Raw genomic sequence first — 16,576 nt, 5'->3', positions numbered from 1 at the left:
CCTCACAGACGGGCAACGGCTCCCTGCTCCCTCCGCGCTGCTTTTGGGGCACGGCGGAGCCAGACCCCCCCGGGCTCGCGGCTGCGGGAGGGAGGGGGAGGCGGGGGGGGGGGGGCTGCCGGGGCGGTGTGTCCCCCGCCGCCCCCCTTCAGTAGCGGCACGTGGCTCTCCCGGGCTGCGAGTCCCCACCCGCCCGCCGCAAGCGCGGCTTCGCGAGGAGCTTTTTATAGCAGCACCGACCCGCTCCCCGATGGGGGAGGGGGGAACGGCGGGGGGGGGGGTGGTGGTGTTCTCGCCACACTCACGTTACCGTGCAAGTGTGATGTTAAATAAAGACGGGGGAGGAGAAGAGGAGAGTTCAGGCGCGCGCGTAATTAAGAGACGGCGATAACAAGGAGAGCTAAAAATAGCCCCGAGCGCCTCAAACCACGTAACGGCAGCCAGCAACACCCATCGATCCCTCCGGCGGCTCCGGCGCTGAATGGAGCGGCCGGCGATGAATGGGCGGCCGGGCGCATGAATGGGGGACGGGGGGGGGGGGGGGGGGGGGCGGGGGGAAGCGGGGCGCGTGCGGGTGGCGGGCGCGGCCGCTGGGGGGCGCTGTGGCGCCGCCGCCGGTGCCGGGCGGCAGCTGGAAGCCCCGGCCGCGCACGTGCCGGCGCGGGGGCGGCGCGGCGTCACCTGGCGGCAGCGGTGGCGGCGGCGGCGGGCGGGGCGGGAGGCGCGGGGGAGGCTATAAAAGTGTCCCGCCGCGGCACATGCACACTTCGGGGAAACTTCCTCGCCGGAGCGGCGGTGGCGGCGGCCATGGGAGGAGCGCCGGCTCCCGCCGGCCCCGCTCCGCCCTAGGGCCGGGACACCCCCGTCCCGCCCCCGCTCCGCCGGTGCCCGGCCCGGCCCGGCCCTGCCCTGCGGCGGCAGGATGAGAGTGAACGGGAGCGACCTGAACGGCTCCGTCCTCCCGCGGGACCCGCCGGCCGAGGGCGCCCCGCGCCGCCCGCCCTGGGTGACCGCTACCTTGGCCACCATCCTCATCTTCACCATCGTGGTGGACCTGCTGGGCAACCTGCTGGTCATCCTCTCCGTCTACCGCAACAAGAAGCTGCGGAACGCGGGTAAGGGGCGGCGGGGGGCCCGGGGGCCGCCTGGGGCGGCGGGGGCGGGGGGCGCAGCGCCGTGCCCCCTTCGCCTGCCGGTGGGACTTTGCCCGGGCGCGCCAACTCCAGGGCTGGGCGCTCTTTGCCTTCGTTCCCAGCTAGCGGTTACAGGCTGTGACAGATGCCAAGGGCTTCATCTGTCGTACCGAGTCGGTGTTCGGGCGGGTAAGAGTATTTTTAGCGCCCGCCACCGAATCGTGGTGCTATTTTTAGCTCTCGACGGTTCGCACCTAGCAAAAAAGAAAGGCAAGTAAGCCTTACTTAAGAATGAAATTTAGACGTGGTACTGGGGATGCTGCTGTGCCGTACAGCGTGTGCCTGTGCATGCTGGATGCTATTCTTCTGATCGATTTTCTTTGAGTTACAGAGATGTCTCCAGCAACAAATACCATGGCTGGAGCTTCAAATCAAGCAAATACGAAGTTACAGACATTGCAGGATGCAGGAAAAAAACCAATCAAACAAACAAGACAGTCATTTCATTTTCTTTGTTCACCTCCTACTTGTTATCTAGGTCTTTGGGGAATGGGAAACATCTGACAGAAAACAGATTTAGGCACATTCTTAAAAAATAAATCTCTAACAGGATATATTCTGTGATGGTCTGTTGAGTAAATCCCTCTTTGTTAATGGATTATTGGTCAGACAGGCAGGAACTTCTTCAGATTCATTCTGCTTTATCATGTCAGACCAGCTGCTGCACATGTACCAAATCTGTGCACTCAAAATCCTATGCATCTTTCATTGAAAAAAATATGGGAGCATGCGAAGAGAGCTGCATATGTTAACGAAAGCAGAATTTCAGTCCATGATGACTGAGAGGCTGCTTTTATTTTTTTCGCAGCTGGCTGTCAGGTTCTTTACTATAACTATTATGTTCATTAGCTAGTGGCTTCAAATTCATCTGAGAGGGAGTGTGAGCCCAGGCTTTGCTGTAAGCTAGTCTAAAAAAGGTAGCTATCATTGGACTCTGGCAAACAGTGGTATACTTAACTTTCTAAGGTTAAGTCAGGTAATCCAAGTGGGCTGTATGTTTCAGTTTTATTCAGCCATGGTGGAATGCCAGCAGCACAGCATCAACATGAAGATTAACAGATTTTTTTTTTTTCTCCCAACGGTTGCTGCTGATGTAAATTCTGAAAGCTATATTCTCTTCTTGCTTTCATTGACAGAAATTTCATTCACTGGAGCTGGCAGGGTTACACACTGCGATGTCACATGTTTGAGAGGAGAATCAGACTCCAAAAGTCCAAGTCAGTGCTTGACTACCCTTGTTCCCTGGGAGATTTTCAGATGGAGAGAGAAAGGGTTGAGATAGGCATATCACAGGGGCTACTCCAGGGGAAAGGGGGATATTCTCCCCCTTAATTACTAAATATATACTTCAGCACTTCTGTGGGGAGTTTGCAATACAGACAAGTCTGGTAACAAGTCTGAAATAAATGTAGTGCCTGTTTTCTGGAAACATAACTCAAACATTGGTCTCTCTGTGCGCATATTCCCTACTGTAGATCTCACGTAATCCCTCCTGAATCCTGACACGTGCTCACTTGCTCACTCTCGCTACATTTCTTGTTCTTGCCTTTTCTGTCATAGTGGCTGTTAAGAACTGCAGCAAAGTGGCAACAGTTATCTCCTGCAGCTAGGAGAGCAGAGCATTCTTCTGAACATAAATTCTTTTAGACTGGAACATGAGCTACATACTGTTTTACCCTGTGAAATTAAGGATTGCTTAAAACAAGTAGATACTTGGTACAAGGTGGGAAATAGTTCATTGTCTGGTTTAGGGAAAAAAAAAAGTTAAAGTTTTAAAGTCTTGTTTTTCTTCAAAGTAAATATTTTTTTAGTTTATGGATAAAAGGAGATTTTTGAAGGAACATAATTAATAAGCTTCAAAAAGGTCTGTGAAGTGCTTGACTAGTCCTGCAAAAATCTATGCCTCAGCATAACTTTACTTACATGAGCACCGCTATTAAACTTGGCGTTGAATTAAGAAGAGGTTATTCAGGTGAGCAAATTTATGGCAAGGCATAAGTATTTAGAAAAGTCTGGCCTAATATTTGTCAGTATGAAGAAGAAAGTTTTCTAAATCTTTACGCCAATTCAGATTATTCAGGCAGAGATTACATTGAAAATAACCTGATTTATACATACAGTTAATTTGTAACTTTCTAATTATAAAGACAGTTACAACTTCTTACAGAGCGGTAATAAGAAACTTCTGATTTTACAACAACCTATATTAATAAAGTCTTTTGCTGGCACATTTATTGAGGAAAAAGGACACAGAATGAAAATTCCACTGGAAAAAGGTCAGGGAGGAACAGAAGATACCTCCTGAAGAAAATGTATCTCACTGAAGACTTTCTTCCTTCTTTGCAAGAAAGGACTAACAGAAATAAGGAGTATTTAACACTTTACCAAAAAGGTGGATTTGGTGGGGCAAAACTTCTTGCACCTCTGTCCCACTCTCTAATATATAAATATTTTTGGAAGATAACTACACATTGAACCTGTGGATTTATGATTTTAAAAGTGCATTGGGGAATAGTAGGAAAGCCTAGAAAAACCTTCTCAACAAGTGGTGTAACCTTCTTGACAGTCAGAAGGTAGTAAAAGACACTGATCAAAGCAGAGGAGTCAGTATCCCAAAGAAGTTTGTCACAGCAAGCGAGGAGTGTCTGATACTACAGACTCCTTCATAGTCACAAGCATGGCTTCAGTAGATGCTCTTCTAGACACAGAAGCTGATGATGCAACTGGTAGGATCCTCTTTTATTTAATGTACTTGACTTGTAATAAGTTTCATAGTTCTGGTCTGTTTCTTTTTTTATGGTGGCTTTGTAATCTAACAGGTGCGTGACACCAATTCAGTCCTGATGGGAACAGCTGCAATTGAATGCTGGCCTACACAAAGACTGAATGTGGTTTGGTGACTGTGATCTCTTAACTTTGAAACAAAGTTCAAGGGGAAACATTCAAGGCATAAGGATTTTAATGCTCGTATCTTGATAGTACATTCATGCAGCTTGAACTTCAAAATGATGTGCTTTCTTTAACAACTAATTTTAAAAATAATGAGAACAGCTCACTTTAAAATAAGAAGTTTGGTGTAAATAGTGTCTCATTTTCCATTGCCCATAGTCATAGATCAGAAATAAGGTCAAAGTTCCACCCGAAAAAGGTGAAATAACTAGTCCTAGGGAAGGTGGATTAAAGGAATATCAGCACTTTTTGCAACAAGTGACGTTTACTTGAAACTATCGACATTGGATTAGAGCATCTCGGACAAATGAAGAGATCATTTAAAGTTATTTGAGTAATATTACACACAAATTGAGTGATTGCTGGTATCCTTATGCCTTTGTTGTTACCCTCACCAAGAAAAACAATGCATCAAGAACAAGGTGAGGGAGCAGTTGTAAGTCTTTAACTATGTAGATTAGTTTACTGCTTGTTATGTTAAATAGTCAATTATCATGCACCTACCATTTTGGTGACAGGGGATTTGGGTACTCAGTGATTGCAGGACTGGACCATTCTTAAGGTCAATGAAGTCAGTTCTCCTAAGTGCTATTATCCCTCTTGCTCTTCTTTTTTCTTCTTTTGAAACTGTTCTCTCTGCCCAGTGGGTTGCTTTTTCCTGGGCGCTTTATGTGGTAAAGTCCAAAGGTGCCCTGACTACCCCTCCAACAGACTCCTGGGTTGGAAGGCAGCCTCGCCCCAGCAGTCTCACCCTCACCCTTCTGTGCCTGTTCTCCCTGCTAATACCTTGGGATAACACAGGGGCTGGTGCCAAGCTGGTAACTAGCACCTACCACGTCAGGGCAGAAAGCTGCATTTGCCCCCTTCTCGCCAATCTCTGATCTGTGCTAGAGGCATTTGGGTTGTTGTACTGTTTCCCATGTTCTTGGCCCAAATGCTCTGTTGCTAAAACTCGGTTTTGTTACTAGTAAAGAAGGCAGAGAGGAGGTCTGACGTGGCCGAGGCCCCAGGGCCCTGGAGCAGCAAGATAGAGTTAACTTCGCTAGGACTGCACATGTGCTTAAACTTAAGTGTGTGTGTTAACTACTTTTCTGAATGAGATGGCAATGAAAAAGGGAAAGCCCAATGTTCATATGCTAAACCTGTGTCAGCTGCATTAGGTCCAAACAGGTCTGCAAAGACAGCTCTGTGAGTGCTCAAAAGAATAATGAACTCAAGAGTAAGCCTTGACCAAAATCTATAAGATCAGTGAAGTGACTTGTGGAAGAACTCAGGAACACAGCCTCTTAGGATTTTTTTTTTAAATCCAGTATTTGTTAAGTAGTACAGCCATTGCAGAATTGGGGGATGGGATCCATCAGTAAGAATTTTATTTTAGAGGCTTTTCAAACTAGCCCTGGGTTTTGGTTTGAGCAGTGTAAGAATCTAGCTGAAGTGTTCCTTTCTTAGTGCATTTTCTAGGCTATAAATTTTAAATATAAGAATGGAACTATCTTTTGATAATCAGATTGGAAATCTCATCAGCCTTTTGAGAATATGATTGTTCTTGATGATGTTTTGGGGTTTAGTTTTAAAATTATAATGTTAAATGCTCTATTAAAGATTGTTTTATCTAATAAACGAAACTCCTGCTGTGAATTCAGACTAATGGAATCATTGTTTTTGTCACAGGTGGTCCTTGGACTTCTTTTTGTGCCCCGAGAGAAAATGGGTAGCCCGACAAATGTTTGACTCAAGGGAGATAACTTGTAGAAGATCAAGTAGTAGCACAAATTCAGGATTCTGATGAAAACAGACATGTTGATGGCAATGAACATTATTTCAGACATGAATAACTTCCAATATTAAAAATGGTAAGCCGTTTGGGAGAAGGGAAAACGTCTAGTGGAGATGCTGAACTTTGCCAATTGTTGGACAGAACTGAGCATAAAAATACAGTTTAAATAAAGTTGTTCCTCAGACTGGCTTTGATTGAATAATTTACTGAATCAAAGGTTTACTTCAGAAGCCTGTTTAAATGGCACTGTGCTGCTGGTAACCAAAGGTAGAGACGAGTTTTTCAAATCATTAACTTCGCTATTTATTCTTTCTGCAAGATTCTGCATTCTGAAGTTTTTGGAGGCACTGCTTTTTCTAGTTTGCTGCTGCCAGCAGACAACAGTACTGATATGCTATACTATTTGCTGTCTCTCTTAAGTTTGGGTTGGTGATTTTTTTTTTTTTGAGGGGTTCTCTCTTATTAAGCTTTTTTCATCTTTAACCTTTTCATTAGCAATTTCTGATCTGCTTCTACTCTTATCCCTTTTCTATTTCTTTTTACACTAGCCATTTATCTTGTTATAGATAATTCATGTCTTTCTAGTGTAAGACATCATCATCAAGTCTAGTTTAGTGACAGAAAATGCTACCAACGAATATCCAATGCTGATAGGACAATGTCCATTCTGTTTGTACAATGAGGCTTGCTTTCTTAGGGCAATAAAAATGTTGCCGTGTCAATTCAATGCTGGGCATCACAGTTTAATTTTGCAACTTCAATAAGAACCTTGTCACCCTTACTGTTGGCAATATTTTCTTCTCACATCTGTGAACTGCCTCAAATTCCACATTTTCCATTCCTGAAAAACAATTACCAACATCTGTTTCAGGAGGACAAGTGTTACTGAGAATTCTTCAGAATAACAGAAAACAATTTAGTAATGTTTTAACATTTGCGTATTTAATGAACAAATAAACATGTATTTAATGTGTAGCTAAATAGTGCTTGGGACTATAATACAAATGCTGCTACTGATGAAGTGTTCTTTCAAAATCCTGAAGTCACAAAGATGGGCAATATTACAGTTCAGTGGGATCATCCAGGTTCCTACCTTACCTGACAAAATAAAGGTCTGATTATCTAGTTAGTTTTAAAGATGGATAAAATATACAGAAAAAAACTTACCAATACCCTTAAATTCAGATAAGCATGCTGCAAACTCTTTAATCTTTTTCAAGTAGAGCAGAAACAAAGGTACAATCAGTAAGTCTGTTTATAACTTTTAAATAGTGACATTGTAGCTTCTAAATAGATTCGTGGTAATAAACAACCAGCAACTGTACAAAGTTTTGTGTCCTATAGTTCTTTTTTTGATGAAGTTTATCTGTAAAGGGGAGGTAGTCTTACACCCCTTCCTTGAAGAAACACCTTGTACTGGAAGGAAAAGACTTTTCAGCTCGTTCTTTTCATTTTACAAATGTTCTAATACAGTACCAGGCCATATTGTTAGACATGCTTTTTGAAGAAGTTATTACTTTATTGATGGACATGAAAATTCAGCTCTTGGTTATCTCAGTCCTATACCTGAGTAAGGGGCTTGAATTAGGTTGTCTGAGTTTGGGGTGGGGAGGACTCCTCATCTTTTTCATTGCTAGAGTTCTAAAAAAGTCCTTCAATGCTTCACTCAGACTGTCTAATCTCCCCGAACTCCTAAGATCCCTTGCTCTCTAAAACAAAAAGAGAATAGAAACAGCTGGTTTCAAACCCTACTGTGTCTGCCCAAGCACTGGAATTCTCTATTCAAATATGTACTAAGCAGCTGGAAAGGTTTATGGATGGTTTCAGGTTGATTATATTTCATATTTCTGTCCACAGCTTTAAATGGTCTGTTTAGCTACCTTTGTTGTCTAAGTTGGGCAGGATGTGTAATTTTTCCAATTTGGCCTACAGAAACCCCATTCTACATGATGTGCACATGTGTTTCTACATGTGATGCTGAAATACAAGGTCTATTTATATCATATCACCTTGACTTTGCTTTTGGGGTGCAGGTGCAAGGTTAGGAAAACTAATTGGTCTTCAGGGAGAGGTTACCAAGCAGAGGTACTCTGCCCCTGTGCTGACAGAGGTCAGCTCCTTCCGTGGTGCTTGGTTTTGTGTGAGGTCAGTTGGTAACATTGCTGTTGTTCAGCTGAACCCGAGTTTTAGCCTAGCGTGGTTATGATGCAACAGTCAGTACTACGTTATTTAGCCAGATGAGGCCAACTCTACAGCTGTTGACCAAAGTGATGGAAGGGCACGAGTACAGGAATCAGCCTTGAAAATTGGTATCCAGCACACCCTAGAGAAGTTTTAGGAGGTACCTACCTTTGTGTATGTTTTGGGGAAGAAACATCAGTGTTCTTTCCCTGCTGGGTAGTAGCTATGGATTTCATTTGATGTTCCTGTTCTCCAGACTGAGTGATGAGCACTTTTCTACTCCTTAGTCTTATTTCATTTTTAAGGACATATTCATCTCCATGTCTGTGCTGGGGAGAAAAGAAGTAATTTCATTTTTAGAGGTGAAAGAGAATTCTTAGCCCAATACAATTAGGGTATGGACTTTGTTGTGTTAGAAATATCGAAAGGAAGGTACCTGTTGGTAGATTTTCCTCATTAACAGCCACTCTTTACCCTTTCAGTCAGACATCACAAAGTGGTTTGTAAAATGAAGAATTGCAATGCCTTTTTATCCTCCTTCAACACTCTTTGGATATTTTTTTTTCTTAAGTAACAGCATCCACAGACTTATTTTGAGACTGGATATTGTTGAAAATACGGGACTTACATGTTATGAAAAATCCAAATTTGCATAAATGTGAATGAATCAGTTACTTCAGTTGCTTTTTTTTTCATTTTGGATGAAGAATTAAAGCCCTATAAATAAAACAACTCACCTGTTTTTATTAACAGTTCATGTGTATTTTGAATTAATATGTTCTGTCTTACTAATGGTAATTATTTACATTAAAGGTATGTCTCCAGATTATCTTTGGCTGTGTAGTTCTGGGGTCTGCCTTCTGTAATTTGAGTATTGTAATGTACTGTAATGCCTGCACCTAACATGCAGGTTCACACAATTGCAAATTACAAAACCTAGGTACTTCCCCATGTTTCCATTATGCCATATTACATCTTCCGACCTTCCCCAAATCTGTGTGACTGAAGTAGTTCTCACTTAGAAAAAAGGCTTGAAAAGGACTTTCTCAATCATCAAGTCCAATTTCCACGTGTAGTAGGTGTTCATGCAAATCCTTTCAGAATCACCTGTCCCCTTAAGTTATAGCTTTTTCTCCTTATTCTGACTCAGGAAGGGTATTCTCACTGCCGAAACGTATTTTCTGTCAGTTTATATGTTTTTGGTATTGTACCAATCTTACTTAACAATACTTAAGATCTCTCTATCCTTGTAATGAGTGAGAATAAAAGCCTCATTTCTTGGCTTGCTAGTAAAAAAAAAAAAAAAAAAAGGCAGATATAAAATTCCGTTAGTTTGCTTACAAAAGAACATTTCCCTTTCTGCAAGAAAGCACTACCCCCAGGAGTACGCCTCGTCTCTGGAACTACCTTCCCTAAGAGTGAAATCCTGGTTTTACTGAAATCAATAGCAAACCTCTTACCAAGGTGAGTACCTGTCTCCTTTCACTTTTTTAGCTGTACTGCTTGCCCATGAGTAAGAAGGCTGCTATACTGCTAGCAACCTGAAACCCAAAGTGCAGTAAGCAGAGGAGTCTTTACCAAAACTTTGGACTCAGAACAGGATTTTTGTTGGATCACAGAAATCCTTGCAATAAAGCTGATTACGGATTGGGGATATAAGTGCCTCATCTATATATCCTGAGGTGGGTATGTCATGGGAAGCCACTTGCAATTTCATGTATAGTAGGTATGCAAGCTCTTAAGTCTGTGGATTGATGCTTCAAGAACACCTTTGCAAATAAAACACAAGACACCATCTACTACTGCCATGCTGTCCTTTCTAGGGTTTGGGAGTTTGTTTGTTCGTTTAACAAATGGATATTATGTTGCTTAGTTCAAGGACAGTTTGCTTGTACAGAGTTGTCTGGTCAAATCATGTCAGTTTATCCTTGGTATTATCTTCGTCCTCTTCTGCTTTCTAGAAACTCGTAGTTCTTGAATATGTTCGTTAAACAGAATGCATTTCAGAATTGTGGTTTTGCTGCTATAGCCTCATTGTACAGATTGTCTGGTGGTTTTGTTGCCAGATACGACATCATCATATATGTGTATGATGTTCCTCTGGAAATTTCTGTTATCAATCTGCCTATCTACAACCCCTACCATTTCAGCTCTCCTCTTGATTTTTTTTCTTGTCTAAGGAACCATACTGTTGAGAAACTCTGCAGAGAGAAACCCATCTTATTTCCCTTCCTGATGATGTTACACATTTCAACACCTGTTGCTAAGGATTTTCTTAGTATTGGCTATGTCTTATTTTGGGGATATACAGAAACGCATTTATATCACAGCATATGTCAATCCTACTGGGTTTTATCATGTTGCAGAAGGTACTCATACCAAAGATTGTTCCATTTTGTGATATACGTTGGTTTTATGAATGTACAGATACAGGTGCACCCAGGAAAATTTCCTCTAATTATTTGGGTATATCTGCAGAGAGTACCTCCCCCCCCCGCCCCCGCCAATGCAGCAACCACTGGCACATTGTAACTGATATTGTTGTATATTGCTTGTGAATGTACACACTCTCTAGAAATGAGGATTTCTCATATGTAGGAGAACAATATTCCTCATGTCTGACAGGAAGGAAGGACAATAATGTTTCCTTATCTTTCCTCCACCTAAACACAGGTGGTAGGTTTTGTTCATGGTATAAATTAGAAGAGCGTCAATGTTTCTGTAATTCATGCTTATTGCAACAGCTCCCACAGGGATTTTTGTATTGATGAATGTCGTGCAAACATAACTTTCACTGGCCAAGTTCATTCTAACTATTCTGGATGGAAGTGTCCAGGACTACAGAGTTAACAGTAATCCCCATCAGGCTGGGTAAAACAGCTTTTCATCTCTGTATACTGGTAAGTACAGAAAAGACAGGAGAAGCAAATTTCTGTCTTCGCATATATTAAATACCTAATGTAGAGCTCAAAATGCAGTCAGATTTTCTTGCCCTTTCTTGCAGCAAAGGTTTTCAAATACTGTTTTTAGCAAATAATTGGGCCTTTCTTTTGCAGCTTCTTTTACAAATTCATGTACATCCTACTCCTGTTTTTTGCAGCTCTTCTCCTGACTCCTTTTTCTCTTGCCCATTCATTGTATTGCACTACTGGGAATCTCTGCAGCGCCTGATATGATTGTCAACTATGACCATTTTATTAGTTGCTGGAAACCTGCCTCGACTTTCATCGTTTTCATGGCATAATACTTGTTCATAGATGCTCTCCTCCAACAGTATTTTTTATCTATGTAACATACCCACTTTTGTTTAATTATTTTTGGACATCGCCAGGAATTTGTCCTGCTTCTGTTCATCATAAGTTTGCACTTTTTCTTCGGACAATCCATACGCACTGGGTATTATGCTGAAGATGACATGAAGATGACCACTCTTGTACTGAAGAATAACTTTGCACTATCCTTGTCAAATTGTTTGCTGCTGAAGTTTTTTCCTTTTTTCTTTTTTCCCTACATTTTTCCATTGAGGGTAGATCTGTTAGGTTTTGTCTGAAAGGCTCTTGTTTTAGAGTTGTTATTTACTTGGGTCTCTCCCTTATGGGATCGATTACACATTCAATGAAAGCTGGTTTTTATACACTCTATAATAATAGAATATTATTATATTCTATTATATATTATGAGATGCTGGACTGTTCTTAGAGGCATTACGAATACTAACACTTTCAAAGGATGTTAAGTGCTGCTTTTGCAGTTATTCCTGGTAGGAATTTCTGATGCTTACTTAGTGACAATCTAGGGGAGATTGCACAGTTGTACAAAGCTTGCCCTTGCACCTTGTTAATACTGCTTGCAGTGATCATTATCTAAAATATGCCTTAAAGATATGGCTGAATCTGACAAATATATAAATGCGTAAGTATGAATGGGAAAAAAAGAAGCAAATAAGCTAAGCTGAAGCAACCTAGTGGAGGTAGAATTTGCAATTGCTTGTTGTCGGTGCTTGTTTTGTACTGGGGTATCCCATTTGTCAGAATAGTGGCACATTCCTTGTAAGCTTTTCTAGTGGGTCTTCTGGCTTTGCTGCCGGAATGCTTAGTGGAGTCTAGCTGCCTGAGCATCTTTCTTGTGCAGAGATAACTTCATAGACTACCACCAAAGCAGTGAATTGATTTCTATGATCTTTTGCTTATATTCAGATATTCGTGTTATCGCTTGTCCCCATATTTACCCAGAAAACTTTCTTGATCAGATTCAAATTTGACAGACATTTTGTCTGTTTGTGTGTTTTGAATTGTTGAGCATTCCTTGCAATGACTGGACAGAATGTTCTTTTACTTTACTCAAAAACATGAAACTTGCTTGTCTTGCAAATAAATCTCCAAATCATGAATTTGCTTGTGTCGTTTTTTGGTCTACTCTCTTACGCAGGTATTCCAAGGAAGTAAATGGAATTTCCAGTAGTAACACTGGGTGGCAGCTCCAGTATATGCTTCATTTAAGCTAAGAACCATTCTGAAGACATATTTATCAACGTAATTTTAAGAATTTATTTCATAGGATCATTTCTGCGTATTCATGTGATAAGAACAAATGTAGTATATGACCAACTCCTTTTCCCAGAAACACTAAAAAATTAACATTTTTAGTACATTGGAATGTTACTGGAAATAACGGACTGTCTAATGATCACCTGTAAATTAAAATAATATTACGCCTTCTATGTTCAGAAACTCTGAGCTGCTACTGACATAAGAAAAGAGTCAGTGAGCTGACAAGTTAGGAATGCAGTGTAACTGGAAAAGTTAGATTAATATGTCAGCTATAGTAGTGCACTAATTAGGCAGTAATCCTAAAGCCAACCTTCCTCTCACAGGTCTAAGTGTGGAGTTAGTTATTAGAAGTAAGCTACTAGTCTCTTTGTACATGTACCTACATGGTTACTTAGGGCTGGGGTCTGTCTTTGCTACCGGAGACTGTTCTCAGGATTAGAAGCACTGCACTCCACCCAGTGATTTCAGCTGCAGTAATTACTGTACTCATGGTGGACAGAAAGGGCCTCACTGCAAACTTTCAGTCATCCAAGGTGATTTTAGTCCACAGGGTGTCATTCAGCTAGCAGCTCCAAAATGGTGCTGTTCTCTCTCATGCTTTCTTGCTTCCTCGTATTTCTCTTGCTCTTGGAAAAGAAACTGGACCCTTCAGAGGCCAGAACATTTTGGGTTGAGCTTTTTTGTAGTTAGTATAATTTGATAAGTATTCTGATTTTGGTAAGTACCCTGACTTATTTGCCCTGAAATTAATTATTCTACTTAGTTTTTGCCTCCGACTTGGAATTCTCCTCAGCCACCATGCAGAACAATATAGCTACTTCAAGGATACCTCTGCACCATCCGTGAGAAATGAAAGTGCATGGTACTAGAGCCCATCATAATCCTTGTCATGAGGAAGCTTTCTGGAAGGACCGGCTCTTTTATTCAGGATATCTTGATTCCACCAGGCTTCTGACCATTTTAGATTGCAGTATTAAGGGAATCCATTTGATTCAGTTCTCCTACCCTTCATTATCTGAGAAGGATAATGAAACATTTTGCTGCTCATAACTAAAACAAAACTGCGTATTATCCAGTATGCTCTAAAGTACTGAATAATAAATACAAGTGGGCATAGTTCATTTTGTCATTTTCTCTTGCCCTTTATTTCTCTAGAGTTTTCAAGCAGCTTTAGTTTGTTTTTCCAGCTCTTCAACAACAAATGGCAGCAAGCTCTCCAATGTCACTTTTTGTGCTCATTCAGAAGATCAGATTTAAAAAATCTTCTATTGCAGTTCTAATGAAAGGGCATCAGTTGCCGTTTTCCTTATTGTCTTCCAGAACCATCTTCCCAGTCCTCTGTAGACTTCATTGACTCTATATCCATACTCAAAGTTCAGAAGTGACCTTTTTCTTTCAGTTTGTGTCAATATATTGAATACTAAATTTATGAGCACTTGTGTACATGTGACCTCTATTTCTTGTTCTCCCTGGGTCTTTTGCTTTCAGTACTGTTCTCTTTTTTCTTTTTTTTTCTTTTTTTTTTTTTGTTCCTTCTGTCTGTCATGTCTTTCCTTCCATATTTGTTCCTAGCCAGAGTTTAGAATTCATTACATTTCATTAGATCCCCTTATAGATCTTGCTTTATGTCATGATTTTCAAGCTGTCAGTGTAGAAAATAGCTAAATCCTTTGGCTTCTATTGCTTTCTGCAGTCCCTATGCAGTTTTTTCTATGTACATTTTCTGTATCAAACCCTACATCATTTTAAACTGTTAGTACACGTAGGAAACAATGACTTTAAAAATTATGCTTTAGGACTTCAGAATAAACTGCCTCTACATCAAATCCCTTCGGTTTACAAATCATTGTCAGATACCAGGAATGATCAGCTATGAAGGTCAGTCTTTTCTACATGGGTAAATAGGCTTGATAGCATTCTAGTTAATAACTACTACTAATAGTATCTGAAGAAAAGTGCAGCAATAACAGAACTTCAGTCAAAACAATTTCAAAAGATAAGAATTTTGTAGTAAGTAGAGAAAGAATTAGATTTGAACTATCTGAAATACAGTATTACTCTGCAAGTGTCTTAGAAAGATTCACTGACAAGTCGTCTTCGCCTCTTGCTCTTTCAGGTTCTTGTTTGGATTATGGCCACTGGAAAAAAAGGTCTGCTTGGAGTTAAGCTGTTTAAACCAGTACCTAATGCTTTGTTAATTGTCCAGACAGATTACTTACTTTAATGACTCAGCATTGCCTTGAAAATTTCATGGTGTGCTGGCACTGTTCTGAGAGGAAGGGCTGTGTAAAAGGGATTAATATGAGTCTAGAAATTAGTCTCAGTTAAGTAGAGCAAACGGTAGAATAATTTGAACCCGAAAGTTGTAGGCACCTGAAATTGCCATTTGTTAGTTTTGTGAATCCAGAAAAAAAATCACTGCAAGTTTCCTCTGTCACCAATGACTTTTACTTATACAGCTAACTATTGTTTGGGTCTAAACTGTTTTCTTTGATACACTGTAAAGTACTTTGAGAGTAAAACTATACATTATGCAAACTATTGTTGCTGAAAGATAGGCGACAGAAGTATGTAATGAAATAAGAAAGCAAGGCCTTTCTAAGTATGAAATAAAAAATTCCAACCGTGTGAGATTTTTCAAAATTCTAGTATTAGAAAAATCTGGAGTCAGCAGTAGTTAAAAGTAGTGACTCTCTTTTAAGGACCTGTGTATTCCCTGGAGTTGATTCTGTCTAACCCTAATTGGACATGAAGCCCTTGGCTTTGGAACTGAAGATGCCAGAGATGCCAAAGGACCTTATAAATATTCCATTTTCAGAGCTTGTGAAGTTCTCTAAGAGTCTGTAATACTTTGTAAATGAAACTTGGACAGTGTAAGAAATTAGTCCAGGACAAGAAAGATAAGATCACATGCTGATTTAAGATATAGATGTAATAGGCAGCTATGTATAGGAATGCCAAAGGCAGAGTTAATAATATATTTGAGGAAGAAAAAGGACTAGGGTGACGTCTTTGATTCCCTTCCATACAAACTGAAAAAGGAATATCACTTTAAGATCCATCTTATTTAACTGAAGTAATGCTTATAACCTTGGAAGCACTTTCCAAGAAAATGAAATATCTGGAATTGACTGCAGTCTGTTTTATTTTGACCCATATTGTTTATATATTTGTTGATATTTTTTGAGTCATATGCAATGATAAGTAATTTCTTTTCAGCTGAGAATCTATTTCTTTCTCATGTTACAGCTGACTGTCTCCTGTTACAACCTCTGTTGTAGTGTTGTAAAAGCCCAGTCCCTAAGCCATTTTTGGATTTCACTGTTTGAATGATATTGGCTTGTGTGTCGCATCCCTGTTCTGCTCTTGAATTTACTTGTTCCAGTACTTTGTATGCTCCCATGAACATTTCCCATCTTCATTCTGGAACATTCTTTTGTCTCAGCAGGGCAGTGATTCTTTATCTGAAATAACTGTGCAGGGAATACAATCTTCTGCATCACCTCTGTGCCATATAGAAGCCTTGTAGCAGACTATGACCACAGCTTTTCTGCTAATTGGTTTGTTTTTCCATGGAGAGAACATATAGTTAGTGTATTTGATTTCTTTCATCATGTCCTCAATGTTATCTCATCCAACTTGCTATCTTCTGTCACTGCTTTCTTCAGTGCCTCTTCATGTTCTCTATGAGTTTGTATCAAGTCCTCAGCTATTGCATGGATGCCTGTAATGTACCTGAATTAGTCTCTTAATTTTTTTGTCAAAGTATTCCACTATTCCACAGTAGACTTTATCCCCAAAAGAATATGAAAAAATGTGTAATACTGTGTGTCTAGTGTGCCCAGTTTAGCTGATTCTTCCTCTTTTTTTTTTTTTTTTTGTCATTATCCATTTTCTTTATCCAGAATAGTTAAATTTGTTTTCAC

General features: G+C 40.6%; 1 protein-coding gene across 2 annotated transcripts; it reads left to right on the top strand.

The window, feature by feature from the left end:
• Window positions 1-690: 690 nt before the first annotated feature.
• On the top strand, window positions 691-12,484 carry LOC142056479 (melatonin receptor type 1A-like). Of its 2 annotated transcripts, XM_075091327.1 has the most exons (4): window positions 700-1,115; window positions 2,330-2,410; window positions 5,814-9,564; window positions 10,845-12,484. In XM_075091327.1, the coding sequence occupies exons 1-3, from the start codon at window positions 923-925 to the stop codon at window positions 5,855-5,857; spliced, it is 318 nt and encodes a 105-aa protein (XP_074947428.1). In that variant the 5' UTR covers window positions 700-922; the 3' UTR covers window positions 5,858-9,564; window positions 10,845-12,484. The 2 variants fall into 2 exon arrangements, 1 of the variants encoding a protein (XP_074947428.1); XR_012660361.1 differs by lacking the exon at window positions 2,330-2,410 and having other exon boundaries at window positions 691-1,115.
• Window positions 12,485-16,576: the final 4,092 nt, after the last annotated feature.

Source organism: Phalacrocorax aristotelis, chromosome 4, assembly GCF_949628215.1.
Source record: "Phalacrocorax aristotelis chromosome 4, bGulAri2.1, whole genome shotgun sequence".
Classification (NCBI taxonomy): domain Eukaryota; kingdom Metazoa; phylum Chordata; class Aves; order Suliformes; family Phalacrocoracidae; genus Phalacrocorax; species Phalacrocorax aristotelis.
Note: the sequence above shows the minus strand (reverse complement) of the source record. Positions and strands in the feature narration are given on the sequence as shown.

Excerpts from the sequence above, each read along its gene's own strand:
- LOC142056479 (XM_075091327.1), top strand. The coding sequence starts at position 923 with ATGAGAGTGAACGGGAGCGACCTGAACGGCTCCGTCCTCCCGCGGGAC. Across the intron at positions 1,116-2,329 it reads CAAGAAGCTGCGGAACGCGG|AAATTTCATTCACTGGAGCT; the intron begins GTAAGGGGCGGC and ends TTTCATTGACAG. Across the intron at positions 2,411-5,813 it reads ATCAGACTCCAAAAGTCCAA|GTGGTCCTTGGACTTCTTTT; the intron begins GTCAGTGCTTGA and ends TTTTTGTCACAG.